Source organism: Amblyomma mixtum, chromosome 1 (genome assembly GCF_055824585.1).
Source record: "Amblyomma mixtum isolate Tamu chromosome 1, ASM5582458v1, whole genome shotgun sequence".
In the NCBI taxonomy this organism is placed as follows: Eukaryota; Metazoa; Arthropoda; class Arachnida; order Ixodida; family Ixodidae; genus Amblyomma; species Amblyomma mixtum.
This window is the reverse complement of record NC_143012.1, coordinates 215,971,147-215,993,000: the sequence shown is the minus strand read 5'-3', so window position 1 is coordinate 215,993,000 and position 21,854 is coordinate 215,971,147. Positions and strand designations below refer to the sequence as shown.

The following is a 21,854-nucleotide window of genomic DNA, read 5'->3' as shown; positions in this document are numbered from 1 at the left end:
TCATCCATCTCCCAGGGCTCAGTGTGCCCATGATTCTCGGACGGGACTTTCTCCTGAAAACCGGGATCGTGGTGGACATTGCGAATGGCGGCTATCGCGACGGACCATTTTCCCAGCTTAAGCCGTTCATTAGCCCACCGGCGTCAGTATCTGCCTGCGCAGTGAAGGCGTTCGGAGAGTGCCACGCTCAGCGGACAGGGCCACGCCCTTGTGTCGAGCGTTCCGTCGTTCAGCCTCCCCATTGGGACCGAGCGGCGCGGCACGACCAGGCACCACATCCGCTGGCCGCCAGTGCGGTAACATTGGATGACACACAGAAGGCTCGTTTGACAGCGCTATTGCGTCAGTACGATGAGCTCTTCACGGATCAACCTGGCTGTACCACTTTAGTGAGCCACAAGATCCACACTGGAGACGCGCTTCCTTTGAAGTGCAACCCTAGACCCGTCAGCCTTGCGAAAAGGCAGGTGATTGATGGGTTGCTGGATGAGATGCTGTCGGCGGACATTATCCGCCGCTCGTCCAGCGCCTGGGCGTCTCCGGTGGTGTTGGTGCCTAAGAAAGATGGCAGCCACCGTTTGTGTGTGGATTATCGCCGTCTGAATGCGCTGACTCGCAAGGATGCCTATCCGCTCCCGACGATCAGCTCAATCGTAGGAAACCTGGGCAGCGCGCGGTACTTTTCCACGCTAGATGCCTCCAAAGGTTACCTACAGGTCCAGATGGCTGACACTGACCGGTCCAAGACCGCGTTCACGTGCCACAGAGGGCTGTTTGAGTTCACTCGTATGCCCTTTGGTCTCTGCAATGGTCCTGCGACTTTTCAGAGGCTCATGGACCGCGTCCTGGGGGAAGCGAAATGGTCCCACGCCATGTGCTACCTGGACGATATCGTGATTTATTCACGAACCTTCGATGAGCACTTAGGCCACATTGCCGACGTGCTCGAGAGGGTACGGGCTGCTGGGATGACTTTGAATCCTGCGAAAGCCCAAATAGCGCGGACCCGGGTTCAGTTACTAGGGTTCACGCTGGGCGAGGGCTCCATTGAGCCTGATGCGGAGAAACTTCGAGCCATACTCGAATTTCCCGCGCCCAAGGACGTACGCGGCCTGCGCCGTTTTCTGGGAATGGCCAATTTTTATCGGTCGTTCATCCCGTTGTTACGATTCATCTTGAGACCCGAGATGAAACGTAGCGGCAATTTTGACGGGTCGTTTGACTTCAACTTGACCCCTCGATGACCTCACAGAAAAGGGCGACTTTCTGGGAAGTGGCCGACGAGGCTCTTCCCACACTCTGCTCGGCGAAAACGACCTCCCCTTCGAGAAGCAACCGACGACAGGAGAAGAAAGGGTGTCCCTCATCTTGAAAAAAAAAAAAAAAACCCGGAACGAATCAGAGGAAGCCTGCGCAGCTGCGGCTGTGACGTCAACACGACACAATGCTATAGGAATGCGGAATGCGGACTTAGCCTCTTCCTTGCCAGTTTCCACGTGCGGGCTCTCAACAGGTGTCTTGGCCAGCTGCGTCTGTGACGTGTGGTGGCGATCTTTTGTGCCACGATGGAATGTCGCCTGGTGAAAGGGCGGAGCCTTGGGCTATATAAACTGCGACCAAAGTGGGCACGAACGCTCTGGACCTTCGGTAATAGGTTCATCCAGTGTGGCTCTGAACCTTGGGTTATAGGTTCATCCATTGGCTCTGAGCCTTGGGTAACAGGCTCATCCAGACGCTCGACGCTATGAACTCTTAACTTTTGATTCCTTGTTCTTCTTTTTGTAAATTTTTGTAAATAAGTGTCTCAGTTTCTTGTCATTAAATCTGCTTGTTTTTGTAATCGCCAACTTAGAAGTTCAGACTGTTCCCTCATCCCGGCCACGCTACCTCGAGCCGTAACAACTGGTGGCAGCGGTGGGATCTGCTACCTTGCGTCGCAACAACTGGTGGCAGCGGTGGGATCTGCTACCTTGCGTCGCAACAACTGGTGAACAGCGGTGGGATCCGAAGCCTTGGGATTCGAGGCCTGGAAGTCCCGACATCTGTGGAACAAAGAGTGGTGAGATACGAAGACCCAACAACTGTGGATCAGCGATGAGAATCTGAAGCCACAAGCGACAACAACGGTCGGCCAGCGAGAGTGCAGCTGTCTTGGGTCATGATCACGTGTGTGGGTGAGTTCTTGGCTTTTCCTTTGATGTGGACCAGGTTCTAAGAGAGGGTTAAAATTTAGAACTGGTAGACACCTGTGCTTAAATCTTACAGGTTTGGTATTTTTGCATAGTTGTTTTGGAAATAGCTCAGACTCAGAACTATCATGGACCTACAGAAACTGCAGGAGTCGGACCTGTTGCTGTTGTGTGAGGAATTGGGGATTGAGACAAGGGGTTTGGCACGAAAACCCATGATAATTCAGGCCATTACTGATTTGGGGGCAGATGATGAGGAGCTCATTGAAGAGTGGAGTCTCATCGAACAAAAAAAGAAAGAGCAGGAAAAAGAGCAGCTCAGACAGCAGGAAGAGCGAGAAAGAGAGGAAAAGTGGCGTCAGCGCGAACGTGAGAATGAAGCAAAACTACTGAAGCTAAAGGCTGAGCTCAGTAAGTTAGAAATGGAGTTGAGCAAGAGGTCGGGCGGTTGTCCCCAGCAAGTGGTACCTCTTCTCAACAAGGAGGCAGGCGAGAGGTGTGAGGCTATTCCGCAGAAAAGCCTCCGTGTGGAGAAAGAACAAGAAAGGCGAAAGCTTCGCGAGGAAAACGAAAGGTGTGACGCGCTTACTGTTAACCCTGAGACAGAAAGCGCTTTGGCAGATAAGACTGAGGTCCCGCGCCAGAAAGAATGCAGTGAGGTTCGGTGTGCACGCGATGACAGAACCAGACAAGGGACACCGCTGGTGCAGCTGGCGAGCACTAGCGGTCAGAAAGTTGAGGCTGTACTAAGCGACACAAAGAGTGAACGGGAATCGCCCGACGGCAGCCGTGAAGCGCCAGGGAAGAGCGCAACGTTCCCGGAAAAGTGCCGTACAGACGAGATTGTTTATGTTGCCCTGAATGAGGAGGATGCTGCTCCGATAGGGAGACAGCCGGAAAATGAGCTTGGGTGCTCAGACGAAACCACAGGAGTGGACGATTCGTCAGTTGAGCCGCCGCCTGGCACTGTGAGCGAAGCCCAAGTAGCGTCGCTACGCAGGAAAAACCGCGACAAGCGAATGAGGAATGCTAGGGCAGGTGTTAATGGTGATGCGAGGGCCGGCAAATTAACTCGGGACAGCACCGCGAGAACTGTGAAAGAAAAGGGAAAACCAACAGCGTCATTTTCCCGAAGGCGGCTGGGCCCGAGGAAAGCCAAGGTGACTGCCCTTGCAGGCCGAAAGCACCATTGTCCATCGAAGAAACATCGCGAACGCGACAAGCAATTGAGAAGTGCCAGTGCAGGTGTTGATGCTGATGCGAGGGCCGGCAAATTAACGCGGGACAGCACCGCGAGAACTGTTGAGGGAAAGGGAAAACCCACAGTGTCATTTTCCCGAAGGCGGATGGGCACGATGAAAGCCCAGGTGACTGCCCTTGCGGGCCGAAAGAGCGACAGACGGCGTGGTCGTTGGACACGAGACGCATGCTTTGCGTTACGAAGAATAGGGCTCCACAGCCACACAAAGGGTCGCCGCAGAGAGCGCGTGAGTCGGAGGGAGTCGCGGCAAGCAGGGACAAGGAAATGGAGGAGGCACCCTCTCCGCAGTAGGTCGAGCAGAGGCGGAACCAATCAACTTCGCAGTTTTCTTGAAGCACCTGCTTGTAGACCGGCCATCCGACCACGACCTCGCAGGGCGCGGCTAAAGAATGTCCAATTCGGGGAATAAGTGTTTGCCTCTTTTTTTTTTTTGTGCATTGACTTACTGAAAAAAATTCGACAGGGGTGAAGGCAAACGAGTTTCCAGTTTTTAGTGGTAATGCTGAGTGGTCTTTGTAAAGTTTGTGAATTTCACTCAGTTATGCAGCTTTTGGAGCTGTTTACTTTTGTTTAAGTACATGCCGGAAGGGACGCGGACTTAGCTGTTCTTTTTTTTAGCACTCCGGAATGCTCTTTATGAACCAAAATTGCTACTAATAGTTTTATTCGTGCGTTTTTGAAAGTGAGGGTGTACAGTAGCAGGTTCGGTTTTTCTCAGCTTGCGTGGGTCCTGGGAGTTTTCAGTGTGGGCTATTCACAACGGCTATACTAACCGGATTATAGCACCCTCTTTTGGAACTGGTTTGCTCGGAGGGAAGTTGAGTGCTTGCTTGCGCATGTGGTTGAAGTTTCAGAGACGCCTCAAAGAATTTGGCCGGCGTAATAGAAGACCACGTTGCGAGCGGCAGAGGGCTTCCGGCATACTTCTGGCACGCTTCTGCAGGTCGTCTCTTCATGCAGCAGCGATGACTGCTACTCGCCGAGACTCGTCTGGCGGGGGAGGTAGCTGTTACGATTCATCTTGAGACCCGAGATGAAACGTAGCGGCAATTTTGACGGGTCGTTTGACTTCAACTTGACCCCTCGATGACCTCACAGAAAAGGGCGACTTTCTGGGAAGTGGCCGACGAGGCTCTTCCCACACTCTGCTCGGCGAAAACGACCTCCCCTTCGAGAAGCAACCGACGACAGGAGAAGAAAGGGTGTCCCTCATCTTGAAAAAAAAAAAAAAAACCCGGAACGAATCAGAGGAAGCCTGCGCAGCTGCGGCTGTGACGTCAACACGACACAATGCTATAGGAATGCGGAATGCGGACTTAGGAATGCGGACTTAGCCTCTTCCTTGCCAGTTTCCACGTGCGGGCTCTCAACAGGTGTCTTGGCCAGCTGCGTCTGTGACGTGTGGTGGCGATCTTTTGTGCCACGATGGAATGTCGCCTGGTGAAAGGGCGGAGCCTTGGGCTATATAAACTGCGACCAAAGTGGGCACGAACGCTCTGGACCTTCGGTAATAGGTTCATCCAGTGTGGCTCTGAACCTTGGGTTATAGGTTCATCCATTGGCTCTGAGCCTTGGGTAACAGGCTCATCCAGACGCTCGACGCTATGAACTCTTAACTTTTGATTCCTTGTTCTTCTTTTTGTAAATTTTTGTAAATAAGTGTCTCAGTTTCTTGTCATTAAATCTGCTTGTTTTTGTAATCGCCAACTTAGAAGTTCAGACTGTTCCCTCATCCCGGCCACGCTACCTCGAGCCGTAACAACTGGTGGCAGCGGTGGGATCTGCTACCTTGCGTCGCAACAACTGGTGGCAGCGGTGGGATCTGCTACCTTGCGTCGCAACACCGTCCTGTGCCCGCGTGCAGGCACCCTTGACCAAGCTCTTGGGAAAGACTGCAGCGTGGCGATGGGGGCCCGAGCAAGAGCGATCCTTTCGCCTCCTGTCTAGTGCCATTGCCGAGACAGCGCAGCTCAGGCTACCCGACCTGACCAGACAGTTCGTAGTCCAGACTGACGCGAGCGATCTGGGTTTAGGAGCAGTTCTCCTACAGGAATTCGATGGCGTGTTGCAACCGCTGGCCTTTGCCAGCCGCTCCTTGCTGCCCTCGGAGAGGAATTATTCCGTGACCGAGAAGGAGTGCCTCGCCATCGTGTTTGCACTGCGCAAATTTGACGTCTACCTTGATGGAACGCAATTCGTGGTGCAGACAGACCACAGTGCGCTCAGTTGGCTGATGCGGCTCCGCGAGCCTGCGGGTCGGCTGGCGCGCTGGGCTCTCCTGATACAGCATTACGACTTTTCGGTGCAGTATCGAAAGGGGAGCACAAACGTGGTAGCTGACGCGCTATCCCGTGCCCCACTCGCCAGCGGCGCTTTGACGCCTGTAGGCGGAGGGGGCGAAACAGCGGACGAGCCGCCGGGCGGCAAGGAGGGGGAGCCCGGAAACGGGTTAACCCATTCCGCTAACCAGGCAAGCAGCGCTTCGCAAAGAGGACGAGAGGCGAAGCTCTTCGTGAGCGCCTCGGAGTTGCCGACGCGAACGGAAATTTTGGCTGCAAACCTGAGTGGGGACGAGACCACGCTCCCCTCTGGGATGACTGGAATCGTTTTCAGCCGTAAAGAGCTACTGAAAGCCCAGCAAAATGACCCCTTTTGTCGCGTAATGAGCGACGGTCTCAGGGAGACGGAGCGCCGTGACGCTACTGGTATTGTAGCGGGCGCAGGGGGGCAGAAGCCAGCGTGCGTCGCGGCGAACCCCGGGGATTCATATTTGCTGGACAATGACGGGCTCGTGCTGAAGTACATAGCCACCGATGACGAGTCCATCGACCCGTTCAAGGTGGTTATCCCCAAAAGTCTGAGAGGCGCACTTTTGCGATTCTCTCATGACGAACCACTGGCCGGTCATCTGAGTGGCTCCAAAGGTTTTGCAAAACTGAGTCAATCGGTGACGTGGCCCGGCATGAAGCGTGACATTTTCCGCTATTGCCGTTCCTGCCATGTCTGTCAAGCGGTGAAGTCAAGGGGCGGCAAGCCGCCTGGAATGATGAAACCAATTGACAGTGTGCGTCCGTGGCAGATGGCCACCTGCGATTTGATGGGGCCTTTCCCCAGGAGCAAGCAGGGGTTCATTTACCTGATGGTAGTCGCTGACCACTTTTCCAAATGGGTTGAGTTGTACCCCCTTCGGAAAGTGTCAGCACGAGCGGTGCTGGATAAACTCCAGGATGTGTTCTGTCGTGTTCGGCTTTCCGGAAAGACTGATCACGGACAATGCGTCCTATTTCACCGCTCGGGTGTTCGGTAACACGTGCCGTTCCCTCGGAATCGAGCACTACACCACTTCACCCTACCACCCCCAGTCCAATTTGACCGAGCGAATCAACCGAACGCTCAAGCCAATGCTGGCGGCCTTTGCCGAGTGTCAAAAGGATTGGGCAGACCATTTGTCACAGACCAGTGGAATGTTTCTGGTCAGGAATTCTCTCGGGGCTCAGCCATCGGGGAACGAAGCCGACACTGGAATTCCAGGAGTGGTATGTTCTAGAGCGGTGGTACAGGCGCGCTGTTTTTTTTAAGGTGGAGAATGCAGGCATAGCCGACTCGACGACGCCTGTCACGGAAGACTGACCTTTTGCGTTCCCTCCTGCTCTCCCGCGCGGCGCTCTGAGGGAGCTGAGCTGGTTCATGCGTCCCCTCTGCCCCGTCGTCAACGCGTTGACAAAAGCGCCACAATGATGAGGGAAAGGGAGGAGGTATGCTAGCGGCCGGCCCGTCCAGGTTGCGGAGAGTGGTTGGCACAGTCGGGAGGAAATAGGCAGTTGAAGAGGTTGGGTGGTTTGTTTGCGGGCGTGGAGGGCCGAGTTACCGCGCCGAGGCACGCGTTCCATCGCACAAGGCCCGCCGCCGTCGAGCCATTGTCGCATCCACAACCACCCGAACCAGAGTCATCGCCGCAGCCCCCGTATGTGAATTGTCCGTCGGACTTTCTGTTCTTTTTCCTATTTAACTTTTTGTATATTACTTCTTTTCATGCCCTGTACGCCTTCTTGTTCTCTGTAATTGGATTTGTGTGTTCTTTGTATTGTCTGTCTCTCTTGCTTGTCGCGTTTTGTATAGTTTTTCGGCTACTCCTCTGTTTGTTTTTACCTGTTTTTGTGTTTCCCTGCATGCGATTAAATATTTGTTTTACACCCGCAGCCCCTGAGTTCCTTTGGAGTACTGACGCACCGACACACGTGCACCACGCACGGGCTGACCGACCTCAAAAAAATAAATGTTGCACAACGTTCGCTTTTAGGCCACAGGGGAGCGTAAAGCGGCCCCTGTGCCTCGACGGCTTGCACCAGGCAGCCGGTTGGTGGGCGATAGTTGTGACAATAATTGGCGTCCGCGACAGGACCGGTCAGCCGCGTGTCGGGGCTGAGGCTCCGAAGGGACTAAGGAGAGGGTCGTGCTAGTGGTTAGATATCCACTGTTTCCTGAGCACGATGGCAGAGGTCGAGTTTGACAAATTGGTCGAGCAGGGAAGAAGCTTCGGCTTCGACGGGAAAGAACTGTTCTCGTGGATTGAACAGGAGCGTGCTAGGCGCCGAGAGGAGAGAAATGCAGAACGCACTTGGCGCAAGGAGGAAACCGAACGCGAAGCACGTATGAGAGATGAGGAGTTGGAGAGGCAACGAGAAGAATCCAATATAAGAATGGCTTTGCTAGAAAAGGAAAAGGAGGTGTTGTTGTTGAGGCGGGAACCCGCTAGTGTCTCTGAAACGGACTCCAGGTCCGGCTCGGAAGAGAGAGGGGCGGTTAAAGGGAACAAAGTTATGCCTATTTTTAATGAGCAGCGCGATGACCTCGATGCCTATTTGAGGCGTTTTGAGCGCGTGGCAGAGAGTCAAGGTTGGCCACGGGATGAATGGGCCACTTATTTGAGCCTGTGTTTGAGCGGCGAGGCTCTAAACGTTTTTAGCCGAATGTCCGCGCCCGATTGTACGAGCTACGACAAGCTGAAGCAAGCTCTGATGCTGCGATTTCGGCTGACGGAGGAAGGATTCCGAGAGAAGTTTAAGGGGGCATCGCCCATGAATGGAGAAACATGCTCCCAGTTTGTGACTCGGCTGAGGAACTTCCTCGAGCGGTGGGTAGAGCTTTCCAGCACCAAGAAGGAGTATAAGGCTTTGTTTGAGCTGATGGTGAAGGACCAGTTCCTTTCAAGCTGTGCGACACCGCTGGAGCTCTTTCTTAAAGAGAAAAAGGACCCTACCCTCGAAGAACTGGTGGAAAGAGCGGAGCAGTACGTGGACGCTCACGCATGGGAAAATTTTTCAAAACTTGAAGCGCCAAAGAAAGAGCCGTCAGTTAGAGCCAGCTCTGATAAAAGGGGCGAAATGAAATACGAGAGCAAGTCGGCTGCGAAGCCGAATGATTTGAAAATCCAGAAATGTTTCATTTGCTCACGCCTCGGCCACCGACCCGAAAATTGCCGCGTTGGCAGAATGGAGGGCAACAGACCACCTCCGAAGTGTTTCAAGTGCGGGCGAACAGGCCACACTAGCTGGAAGTGTTGGCAGAAGAGCTCGACGAAGCCAAAAGACGCCGCTGGAGAATCGGCATCGTTATGTATCGAGGATGGATACATCGAGTTAAAAGATGGGACAAAGGTTCCCGTTGTTAGCGTCGGTCTGACTGATAAGGCTTTAACTATGAGTAAGGAGCTTCCTGTAGTCACCGGTTTGGTTGGCAACCAAAAGGTTCGCGTACTTAGAGACACCGGGTGCAACACGGTGATAGTGAGGAGGAGCCTTGTCGAAGATGCCGATCTCACAGGATTCAAATCTCCCGTATACCTCCTCGATCGGTCGGTTCTCATGCTTCCGGAGGCTTGGGTCGACGTTGACACCCCATACATCAAGGGACGGCTCCGTGCGAAGTGTATGGAGGATCCCCTTTATGACCTCGTATTAGGCAACGTTGAAGGAGCCAGACATGCCGCCGACCCAGATCCATGTTGGAACCTAGAAGCAATGGCTGCGAAGATGCCGTCCTCAAAAGGGTTAGAGCCACGAGGGAGTGGTAGCGCTGCGGAGGCGGACGCCACCGAGAAAAAGGGGAGAGCAGCTTCCGCAGACAGAGATGATGACCAGGCAAACGCCGTGGTGATGAGGGGGCAGGCCCGGGAGAACGGAAAACTAAGGGGACTGAGAGTGTCGGTCAACTCTGAAAACGTAAGCAGCGAAGTCCTATGCCAAGAGCAGAAGCGTGACCCCACGCTGCGGGCATGCTTTGACCGAGTGGATCGGGTGGTACACAGCAGAAAAGGAGACAGCTACCAGTTTTTCCTCCAAGGCGGAGTTCTCCAACGCAAATTCACGTCTAAATTAGGAGGGGAAAACATTCAAGTGGTCATTCCCAAGAAATTTCGGACATCAGTGCTCGAACACGCTCACGGCAATGTAATGGGAGGACATCAGGGCCCCAGAAAAACAGTGCGCAAAGTTCGAAGTGAATTTTTCTGGCCGGGACTGCAGGCCGACGCGAAACGTTTTGTCATGTCCTGCGGCTCCTGCCAGCGGACCACTCCCAGAGGCCACACACGAAGGCTTTCAGAGAGTGATAACGTCGGGGCAGACTACATGAGTCGGGTAGACTAATGGGCCCAGGCGGGTTGTTTAGATTGCTGTCACACCCTTCTAGTGTCAGTTTTTTTTGTGTGTGTGTGTGTGTCCGCTGTCTTGATTACATGCAGTGATCTTTTGTATACCCTTGACTGTGTCCACTGTGATGACGTTGTGTCATAATATAAATGTAAGCTCAGCCGTATGCTGTTACGATGCGACACGTGTCATGTGATGCCCGAATTGGACTTCATGAGGACGTCGACAGTGAGTGCAGTGCGGTGCGCGTGAACTGACAAGCGTCCGCGAGATCGAGTGCAGATACTCTTGCGTGTGTGAAGAGACTGTCATGACTGTGCGGTGGTCAAATGATTGAATAGCCGCTTGTATGGCTGTAGGTTGTAACATGTACGCCACTTTTGAGTGCTCATTGCTTTTTGTGTGTGTTTGTGACGCGGAACGGTTAAAACCTTTTTTCCATGTTCTCGTTGTTGATAGCAATTTGGCGTTGGTCTGTGCCTAGCAAAATATTATGGTATAATATTCTTTAGTGGGGGGCTGTGTCACAGACCAGTGGAATGTTTCTGGTCAGGAATTCTCTCGGGGCTCAGCCATCGGGGAACGAAGCCGACACTGGAATTCCAGGAGTGGTATGTTCTAGAGCGGTGGTACAGGCGCGCTGTTTTTTTTAAGGTGGAGAATGCAGGCATAGCCGACTCGACGACGCCTGTCACGGAAGACTGACCTTTTGCGTTCCCTCCTGCTCTCCCGCGCGGCGCTCTGAGGGAGCTGAGCTGGTTCATGCGTCCCCTCTGCCCCGTCGTCAACGCGTTGACAAAAGCGCCACAATGATGAGGGAAAGGGAGGAGGTATGCTAGCGGCCGGCCCGTCCAGGTTGCGGAGAGTGGTTGGCACAGTCGGGAGGAAATAGGCAGTTGAAGAGGTTGGGTGGTTTGTTTGCGGGCGTGGAGGGCCGAGTTACCGCGCCGAGGCACGCGTTCCATCGCACAAGGCCCGCCGCCGTCGAGCCATTGTCGCATCCACAACCACCCGAACCAGAGTCATCGCCGCAGCCCCCGTATGTGAATTGTCCGTCGGACTTTCTGTTCTTTTTCCTATTTAACTTTTTGTATATTACTTCTTTTCATGCCCTGTACGCCTTCTTGTTCTCTGTAATTGGATTTGTGTGTTCTTTGTATTGTCTGTCTCTCTTGCTTGTCGCGTTTTGTATAGTTTTTCGGCTACTCCTCTGTTTGTTTTTACCTGTTTTTGTGTTTCCCTGCATGCGATTAAATATTTGTTTTACACCCGCAGCCCCTGAGTTCCTTTGGAGTACTGACGCACCGACACACGTGCACCACGCACGGGCTGACCGACCTCAAAAAAATAAATGTTGCACAACGTTCGCTTTTAGGCCACAGGGGAGCGTAAAGCGGCCCCTGTGCCTCGACGGCTTGCACCAGGCAGCCGGTTGGTGGGCGATAGTTGTGACACCATTTGAGCGAGTTTGCGTTCGCCATCCGAACAGCTGAGAATCGCTCAACTGGTTTCTCTCCCGCTTTCCTCAATTTCGGGAGGGAGCTGGCGAATCCGATGTCAAACGTCGTGCAGAGCCAGCTCGGGGATGAGCAGACGCGGGCAGACTGCTCTGCTTATGCGTCGACGCTTCGGGACCGGCTTGGTCGGGCTCTCAACAGAGCAAGGCAGAGTTTGGCGGCAGCCAGAGCCCAACAGAAGGCTCAATATTACCGCAAGCACCGCCGCCTGACTTTCCAGGTGGGTGCTCTTGTCCTGAAGCGCAACCACGTTCTTAGTGATGCGAGCAAGGGGTTCTCAGCCTCGCTCGCTCCTAAGTGGCTTGGTCCGTACCGAGTGGTCAGAGTCTGGTCGCCACTCGCGTACCTGCTGGAGGATCCCCTTACGGGAAAAACCAGCCGTGCCCACATCGCAGACCTGAAGGCCTACGCGTCACGGTCTGACGAGCTTGCGCCGGTACCCATTGGTATCAAAGACAAGCGCAAAGGCACAACTGGTGCTGCGGAACGCAAGCGTACGGAGCACCGGTACAATCTGAGGCGACGGTCACCGGTGTGATTGATGCCGGACGGCGGACTCTTCCGCAACCGAAGGCACGCAGCCTCAGCTAGCTGGCGAGCTTTCTCGTCAGGCCCTACCTAGGCGAAGCACGGTGTGTTATTTTTTTGTTTTTGCATCATGCTCAGTTCCAGCCTTGTGTGTTTATCTATTTATTTATTTGTTTTGTTTTAATCAGTTTTCTAGCCACTTTCGTTTCCTGCTGGCTCGTCTGTTTTTGTTCTAACGTACCCAGATGTACATAGGCAAACTTCAGCCCGCTCGTGCTTGCTCTTATCGTCGAGAAGGAATAGATTGGATTAGGTGTCGTTTGTACAGCGCGCCTTTTCTCATTTCCGGCCCGACTGTGGGTGGTTGGCTCGTTAAGGAGCCGTGTGTCGCGGTGCGAGTTTTGTGCGGCCCGCATGGAGGGGAAGTTGGCGGGGCGTTTGGGGCGATGGGGGGCGGAAAGTGCACCCTTTGACCCTCGCCGCGGCGCCTCTGGACGCTTCTGATGAGGGGATCGTTGTCGCCGACCGGCGTCCGCGCACTTGCCGGTGTATGCGTGGTTGTGGCTGTGACTGTGTGCGAGCGTAACCATGAGCCAAGGCGACGCCTGTGAGTTGTGCCGTTGTGTCCTTCTGCGTGAGCGCGAGGATGAGAAGGACCCCTCGCTGTGGACAAGGTTACACATCTGGACGCCGCCGAACGTCCTCGCCCGTTTCAGCCGGCGTGAAAGGGGTGCACTAACTTTCTTGTGCCCGAACGTGATGTCGTGTCCAAGGGCGCGAGGTCAGTGCTCTGCCGCGGCCCCGTCGTCATCAACGCACCCTACATCAACGGAAAGAAGACCGCCATCAGTCGTCGGCCCTCCCAACCCGTTCAACTTCAAGTCTGCGAGCGGTGAGTCGCCGACAGGCCCACTGGGCCGCGCCACCGAACTTTGAGGCTGGCATCCACCTGTAACATAGTTGTACAGTTGTAGTCACATCTTCTTGTGTACCGTGTATATAATCTGCAAGCTGTTTTGATTTACTGAAGCGTATGCAAGTGTTGTTTGCCTTGTTTTTCCTTTGTTTTTTTACATTGTTCTGGCTGGAACTGAAGTGTATCTATTTTTTTGTGTATTCATTTCTTTATTTTGGAACTGAAGTGTAGCTTATTTTTTTGTGTATTGATTTCTTTATTTTGGCCGCGTGCTTTGCCGATGGGTAGGAGGGCATTTAAGGAGAGGGGGATGTGGGAATCCTGGCTTTCTGCCGTCGCCTTTGCGCGGCTAGCCGGCCTCCCGCGTTGTTTCTCCTCTTTCCCTTGCTCCCGCCTCAGGCGGTGGAGAGGCGGCTGGGTGACTAATCACTGTCATTTAGCCACAGCTCCGCCCCGGCTCCCCAAGGGCCTTTGCCATTGGCGCCTTTTGGCGGGAATTCGGGACCCCGCTTTGGGCGGCCGCGCGCCGCGCGACCGTCTGAGCGGGGCCCAGAGAGAGAGATCCCTCCGAGACAGCGTAAGGTGCGTACGTTACTGTTTGTCCGTGCCGGCCTTTGCCGTTCGGACCAGTGCTTACTCGAGCTCGCCCGCACGTGTCCTCTGACCTGCAGCGGCTCGAGCCTGTCCAGCGGGGTCCAGCGACCTCTGACAGGCGTACCTTGCGTTGAATGCCCACTCTCTCTCGCAACCGGCCCAACGGTCGACACGAGAGAGAGATCACAGCACTGCCGCGGGGACATTCTCCTGCAGCGGCGTGCTAGCGGTGCGCATTACTCGAGTCGCTTCGTGCGCGCAGCGGAGCCTTGCTCCTCGCGCGCCCCCGGGACGGGGTGACTATTGAGTGTGTGTGTATCAGCTGGAGGACGATGTGAATAAACGTCTCCTTTGTGAACTTGGAGGCCTATTTCTTTGCGGCGAATCGCTCTCCTCCCAGCGGAGGTTGAGTGCACCGCATCGGTGTCCCAGTGTGTGTGTGTGGTGACGGCTGATCGGGGCCCTTGGCTCGCGCGAAGCTCGAACCCGCGGTGGGTGGTGGCCTGTGTCCACGTAGAAACCCACACTGCAAAGCACCCGCTTCCGACACCAATGTACACCACATGACCAGGAACTTCACTGGTGCGCGCTCAAGTTCTTCAAGAGGCAGGCCTGTCTGCAAACAATGACTCTAGTTTGAACGTGTGGGTAACGAAAAACATTTACGCCCGAAGCTTATGTTACTTTTTACACGCAACCGGGCTTCATGCGTTTTTGTAACGTATTCTACCGTTCGTGACTAACACCCCGTTTTATGCCGCGCGGCACGCTTCGCGCCACAAATAAATAAATAATAAAGCTAAGGAAGGTGAACCCCACGAAACATTGTTTGGCGGCATTGGACGATGCATGTATGTGAAGGCACCGGACATCTTAAATTTAGGCAACAGTGACGTCATCACGAGTTTCCCCGTAGTTCTCCAATAAAGTGAGGAGAAGCCCGAACATCGTCGTGGTTTTAATGGGCGATTGCGCCGCCATTCTGAATGCCAGCGCAAAATTACTTGGCGTGCTACATCTATAGGAGCTTCACACAATAACCTCTTGAATAACCTGGAATTCTATCAAAAAAACAGCTTCCCTTTAAGTGGGCGTGGACACTAGAGACCTCCCTAAGACTCGCTTTGGGAGTGTTGCAGTGCCCATTCCTTCCTTTTATTTTTTCCTGCATCCCTCTCCCCCGTTCTTTCTAGACCTGTAGGTCATGGTGCACTCGTCGAATAACCAAGGAAAGTGTTTGAGTTAAAGATACAGCACTCGTAGAATGACATGCACGCTGGGTGGTGGTGGTGGAACTTTATTTCCAGCGGATATAGAGGAGCGACCCGAAGTCGCCCCCCGCTTAAACGGCGGCCGCTATCCCTTGGGCAGCGGCGGCGTCTTCAGCCAGCTGGAGGAGCTTGATCTGTGTCCCCGGGTCGGGGCTGAGCAATAGAGCCTCCCAATGATCAGAGTCGGTAATGAAGCGACTCGCGGGTAGGGACTGCGGGCAGTTCCAGATCATATGATTTAGATCGGCTTTGGCTTTTCTCCTCACGCTGGGAGAAAATTTCTAAATAAGAATTGCAGATGCGCTTGTTCGTACACGAATACGTTCAGGCAGCGGTAAGTGACTGAGTGGTGTTCCAACTTTTTCAGCCATTCCATCCTCCGTGTGGAGGCGTACCCTTCGCCACGATATGGACTCTGCCAGACGATCCGCTTGGCCAACCAATCCATGCTGAAGGTGCGCAAGACGGGGCCCACCCTGGGTAAGACACATTTTGGACGCTATTATGGTCACTGCTGTTCGAGTCTTGAGCAAGCTTAGCAGCCTTTGACCAGCAGCTGCAATCTGCAGAGCGTCCGGCGCACCCCGAAGCGTTGGAAGTCGGGTGATAGCCTTTCGTCAATCAGATGCGTATAGGGAAACTGGAGTGAAGCGGCGGTACTGGGAACGTGATTATATGAAAGACAGTGTGACTTCGTGTATCTGCCACACTATACTGAGCCCCTTTCCGCGTGCCACCTGCACATACATGTATATAGCACGTTTACACTAAGCAGCACATCGTGCTCTGCAGGATTATCACTGTGTACCAGAGCGCTATGCACTCCGGTCATTTGGTGGAACCAAATAAGGCAATAATATCCGTTTCCTTTGGGGAAAGAGGCTCTTCGCTCTTCGCGGATGTGCCAGCTTGCATCGTTCTTCAAGCTGCGCAGAAATGATTCTTTTCCCTCACTATACCGAAACGCCTCATGAAGCTTGGCACAGTTGTATTCTCAACCCTACGTGTGCCGCCTGCTTGCCGGAATAAGGCTAAATGCCCGCAACATTCGCTGCAGGAATGCGCCTGACGCTGAACATCGAGCGGAGCGAGTACCTGGACATCATCTCTCCGGAATTCGGTGCGCGGATTCTCATCCACCCGCTGGGCACTCTTCCCAGCCTGGAGCGGGGCGGAATCACTCTTACGCCTGGAAGCAAGAGCTACATCAGCATCAGAATGGTGCACTGCGTTTGCTCTTCCTTCTCTATCGCCTCGTTTCACTGCTACTGGAAAAATCTAATCCTGCTCGTTGCGTTCCTCCTTTATTAATGAGATACCATTAGAAGCACCATGGTGTCGAATTGCGTAGTGTAAAAAGTTCGCCCATTGCCTGGACGGAAGTGACATCATTAGGCCCAAACATTCCCATTGGCTGGAAGGAAGTGACGTCATTAGACCACAGCGTTCCCATTGGATGGAAGGAAGTGATGTCATTAGACAAACACATCCCTTGCTTAAAGTACCCTTAAGAACGCCATCGCACCTAAGCCACCGTCATCCCGTCGCACGCGTTAAGACGCGTACCTCCGCCATGAGTAGCTTGTTTTTCTCCGACGCTATAACACTTTGGAACAGCCTGCCTGATAGTATCATCACATGCTCTGACCGTAAAGTATTCCGTGAAAAACTGGTCACTCACCGTTCATAAAGTTCATAAAGTCAACGACCCGTTTTCCGACGCTGTGCATTGCATGCTTTTGAAACTGCCCAAACTGTACAACGACGTTAAAGTATCAGCTATACCTTGTCTCGTATCTTAAGTGCCTGCCCCTGACATTATCATCACATGTTCTGACCGTCAAGTATATTTCGTGAAAAACTGGTCACTCACCGTTCATAAAGTCACTGACCCGTTTTGCGACGCTGTGCATTGCATGCTTTTGAAACTGCCCAAACTGTACTATAACGTTGAAGTATCAGCTATATCTTGTCCCGTATCTTGGGTGCCTGCCCCTGATAGTATCATCACATGTTCTGACCATCAAGTATATTTCGTGAAAAACTGCTCACTCATCGTTTTTAAAGTTACTCACCCGTTTTGCGACGCTGTGCATTGCATGCTTTTGAAACTGCCCAAACTGTACTATAACATTGAAGTATCAGCTATACCTTGTCCCGTATCTTGAGTGCCAGCCCCTGATATTATCATCACATATTCTGACCGTCAAGTATATTTCGTGAAAAACTGGTCACTCACCGTTCATATATATAGTCACTGACCCGTTTTCCGACGCTGTGCATTGCACGCCCTTTGAAACTGCCCAAATTGTACTACGACGTTGAAGTATCAGCAATACCTTGTCCCGTATCTTGAGCGCCTGCCTTTGCATTGTTTCTCTTTATCACTGCTTTTAGATCGCCTGTTATTGTGTTGACTTTTTTGTTCTTTTTCTTTCATTTTTTCCTTCTGTTTTGCAAACACACTAACCTGAACCCTCCCCCCCCCCTCCTCCCATGTAGTGCCTCGGGCCTTTAAGGGACAAATAAATGAAATGAACTGAATTAAATGAAGTCAGTTCCGCTAAAGGCACAACCGCTGCTAATGATGTCGTATTTTATTTCGCTGGTTACCACGCAGCGCAAGATCGAGCGGTTGCCCGAGCCATACCGCGGATGCAGCATGAGCTTCAACGACAGCAAGATCACGCCGTACCTTAAAGAAGTGGGACTGGACGACCTCATACAGCGCTCCATCTACACGTTCGACGTGAGCAGTGCTCGCGAAAATGTGTCTTAGTATTGAGACTGTTTAGCAAAAAACAAAATCGAGATTTCCCAGCTGTGGCATAGGGGCAGGCCCGACGGGGAAATTATTGCACCGCCTCACGAAACGTGTCCTTTATATCAGGAAAAGAACGGTTTTGATCTTATCCGTCACCTAAAAAGTTCGCCGACACGCTGATGATTCCTGAGGAGTGATGTTGCCTCCAACGCTGCGCGGTGCGCTTGGTCCCTAAAAGCTGCGCAACGCCCCGAAAACACAGGACCAGCGGGTGCACTCCTTGCATTTATGTGGTCCGTAAGTGGAAGATGCAATGGAGGGGAAGGGGTACGAGAGGAGGAAGTGCGGGGTGGCGCCAAACACAAAAATACGAGGTGAAACAGAAGGAACGAAGTTGTCTCCTTCATTTCGTCACATTTCGTGGCTGTTTTTTCCCTCATTTAGAAATTTCACGTAGGCCGGTTATCGATGTTTCAGCAGGATGCGTTGTGGGGCAAGTTGTTTCATCACTATGTGGAAAGATATGTCGCGCCAGAAAAAGATATTCACAAATGAGTACAAGACGGGTCAAGCGCTTCTGCACCCATTCAAGAAATCACCTGCTGCCCTATGATTCCGCCAGCTCGAAAACAGTTAAAAGGGCAATTGCTAAACAGATTTTTGAGAATGCTCTCATATAATCCCGCACACATGTCACGCAGTAGAGCTTCGACCTGCAGATTTCAAGGCTGAGGGAGGCTGGTTTTCCTGATATGGTCGTGCTGGCAGTTGTCGAAACGCTGTCAAAGGCGCCTCTTAAACAAAAGGCCGATACGGATAACAAAAGTCGAGTAGTAGTTCCTTATGTCCACAGGATTACACACAGCCTGAATAAAATTGAGAATAAGCACGGTGCCTGGCTGATATTCTCGGCGCCTATGTGCGCGAACTGGATTGGGCTCGTCCTCTCTTGTCCTCACTTGTGAATGCCTGTTTTTCTTTTCTTTTTTTTTTGCGCATGGTATCTTTCCATCGATGTTTCAGACGTCGTGGAAAAACGAGGTGCAAAGAGCTAGGCCGAAATAAAAAAGGGTGACCTGCAGAAAATCTGATATCGGATAGAAAGAAGAGAAGCGAACAGACGGGGATTAAACGCTCAAGAACCGGGAGTTGGCATGCAGGGTGGGATGAAGCAAAAATGGCACCTCGGGTGCGTTGAAGTGGACGAAGTGGGGAGTCTATCCATTAGAGCTCAGCCAAAAGTACAGACCAGCGGACAAACAAACACACAAACTGTAGGAGGGTGCCAGTCTGTACCTCCGCAGCAACAGCTGCGTATGCGACTTTCTCCGAAAGGTACTGGTGTCGTATGTTATTGTAACCTAAGCTGAAGCTTTCACCCTCAGGTAGTCTTATTCACGCCCGCCTGGGCTATACGGGGATAGCGAGGAAGAATTCGGGAGGTGGGTAGGTTAACCGGTATAATGTTTCTGTTGACTACCCTCCCCCAGGGATCAGATGATCACATCCTGTCGCTCAAACAAGCCGTCCTCAGGATCCGGAACAGTACCTGGCATGACTTCGGAACTGACCACTGATGCCTCCGAGGAAATTGCTCTCCGACCGCGGGCGATGGCCGAGGTGTTCTAGGGCACAGCACAGGTTTTCTCTTTTGGCTGTAGGCACGAGGCTGCCACCAGGAATCCAGGACAGAGGCCTAATTTGTGACACATGGCTTATGACAGAAAGCTAACGGTTGCATTCTTTCTTCAAAAAAAAAAAAAACAAATACGCAGTGGTAGCGAAGGTAAGCTCCGAGAACGCCTTTATCTGCGCGATGTATAGCGTCAGATCATTCGTCTATGGCGCGATATATACGAGCGTGTGAACTGGTACGGACGAAGTAGGTTATTGCCTGGCAGCGTCAGAATTGGTACCACGTTATTACTGTGATAACGTCAGTTTTGGACAATTTTCCTGTTTGGTTCGACAAACACCGCTCTGAACAATAGAAGGCCCAGTCCAAGCTCTATTCGAAGCTGCTGAAGAAAAAAAAGACTTCGGAATTGTAAATTCGTCAAAAATCGAGTTTTTCTCGCCCCAAAACGGCTCTGTATTTTTCTTTTCCGTCGTACCCCATAGGTTAAACTTCGAATGATTTTGGGATAAACCTTGCGCGAGACATCGAGAGGCCACAGGTTTTGACGTATGCTGAAGATCTCTGTAGAACTAAAATGCTGTGGAAAAACCCGCCAGTCCGTTATCTGTACGATTAGTTATACCAGAATCGCACTTCTCCCATAGAAGCTGCACAAGGTGCAATGCTTAGCGGCGCTAGCTAACAGTTGTCCCAAATGCCTGATAACGATTCACTGAGGAGGCGTAGCATTGTTCCACCACAACTCTGGAGTCACATGCATTTCTGTCGCTCATACTAGTAACGACCATCAAGGTCTGGGTAGTGTGGTCTCAGGGATGTGCTACGTGTTGTCACGTGGACCAGTTGAACTTCACAGTGGCCACTATCATGGAAGACGAGATACAGCTGCCGCTGTACCTTCTTCACGCGGAACTCGGCGAAAAGTCTTCGAGCAGTTTTCTCTACTGCTATAAGGGTTTCGTCTGCACTAATCATGTTTGATCCCTCATGTGACAATTCTGTGGACAATCGTCGGCAATCTTCATTTATGGTTTCATTCGGCGCACGACAGAGAACCATTATTCTGTAAGTGGCTCTTTCGAGAAAGGAAGTACGAGGGTGATTCAAAAAGGTAAAAAAGAGCTATGTACTTATAAAATTCATCCCGCAGGTATACACTGGTACAAAATAGCATATACCACCAGCACTATATTTGCCGAAAGTAACCAGGCAACACGGTTTGCTTCTCAGCCGTTACTAGTGAGCCTTTAGGGCACCGCTAAATACGAAATGGTCTATAAGGTGATCAGGACGGACGAGAGTTTTCTTTATCTTGCACTGATTTAGAGCAGGATTCTCATAGGTGCTCCGATACACACAAACACATCAACAAGTGTGCTCGGGCAATGATACCGTTGCTCATTTTTGAGATCTGTTTCGCCAATATGCAGCCACCCCACACAGATACGTTTCTTCTTCGCGACATTAACATCGTATGCTTGCTGGTCGAGTGCCCTTTAGACTCAACGACCTGATACCACTGCGCTGTTCTAAATTTGATCATATTTCTGCGAGCGCAGCCATCTTGCCCACAATTTCTAGCAGCTTTGCGGTAAGCTGTGGCCTTCTGCTGCGGTCAAGGAGAGGGCAACAGAAGGAATACGACACTACCGATGAGATTTCCTGTTGCCTTAACGTTTGATCCACCCTCGTAATTTCTTAAGTGGTGGTGATTTTAGAGCATTGGTTAGGAGAGTTCTCATGTCTTCAGTACATTTCATACCTTCAACATAAGTTTCTTCAGTTCCATTCCACAGAGCATACTATGATGCACCGTTTAGTGGGTCTTACTCCCACCTTAAACCGTTCTGAAGCGTGGACAAAGATAAGAGTATGTAAAGCGTTGTTCTTGCTTCACTCGGAAGCATTTTTTGTCCCTTTTCCCCTTCAAATTTTACCTTTGTGGGCACTACCGTGTTGATTCCGAGCTGTGGCAGCAGCGATCCGATTGGAGGATTTCAAAGTGGGCGCTTCCTGCGCATGCGTAGCAAAGCCCAGAATGCTTGAGCGCTTTTTAAAGTGGTAAACAGTTAAAGTGTCTACACACATGCAATGTTGTGCACTTTTGTGCGTACGGGCTTACTCGCGTTCTGAGATCTGCAAAAAAAAAAACAAAGCATGCGCAACAATGACCATGATTGATCGAAAGGGCGTACTGTTGTTATATACCCCAAGTGGGCTTCCTTGTTCGCATGGCTGTCCTGCGACGCCTTCTGTACTCACTGTTGTTGGTTGGTTTGCAGTTCTGCCAAACGCTGTGCCGTGAGGCCGCTCTGCTTCGAACCTGCGGATGTCTCGACGAGCTCTCTAGTTCCAGTCGGGCCTCCTGCGACCTCTGCAACGCCACTCAGGGTACGGTGGCAGCTCTTTTGTGAGCGATGTAGTTCGATAATGATCTTTCTTTAGGCTATAGCTACAACAGGCGGCACGACAGAGACGTTTTGCAGAGGTAGGGGCAAAGCAGACATTCACCAATAGAGTCGGCG

At 52.2% G+C, this 21,854-nt stretch overlaps 1 protein-coding gene across 1 annotated transcript in view; it reads left to right on the top strand.

Moving 5' to 3' along the window:
• Nucleotides 1-21,854, top strand: part of LOC149370808 (acid-sensing ion channel 4-A-like) — an 84,007-nt gene that overhangs the window by 61,642 nt on the left and 511 nt on the right. The window contains exons 2-5 of the mRNA XM_089578734.1: nucleotides 15,294-15,406; nucleotides 15,984-16,147; nucleotides 17,547-17,675; nucleotides 21,612-21,739. Coding sequence (XP_089434860.1) covers nucleotides 15,294-15,406; nucleotides 15,984-16,147; nucleotides 17,547-17,675; nucleotides 21,612-21,739 — 534 coding nt within the window. The remainder of the gene's footprint in view (nucleotides 1-15,293; nucleotides 15,407-15,983; nucleotides 16,148-17,546; nucleotides 17,676-21,611; nucleotides 21,740-21,854) is intronic.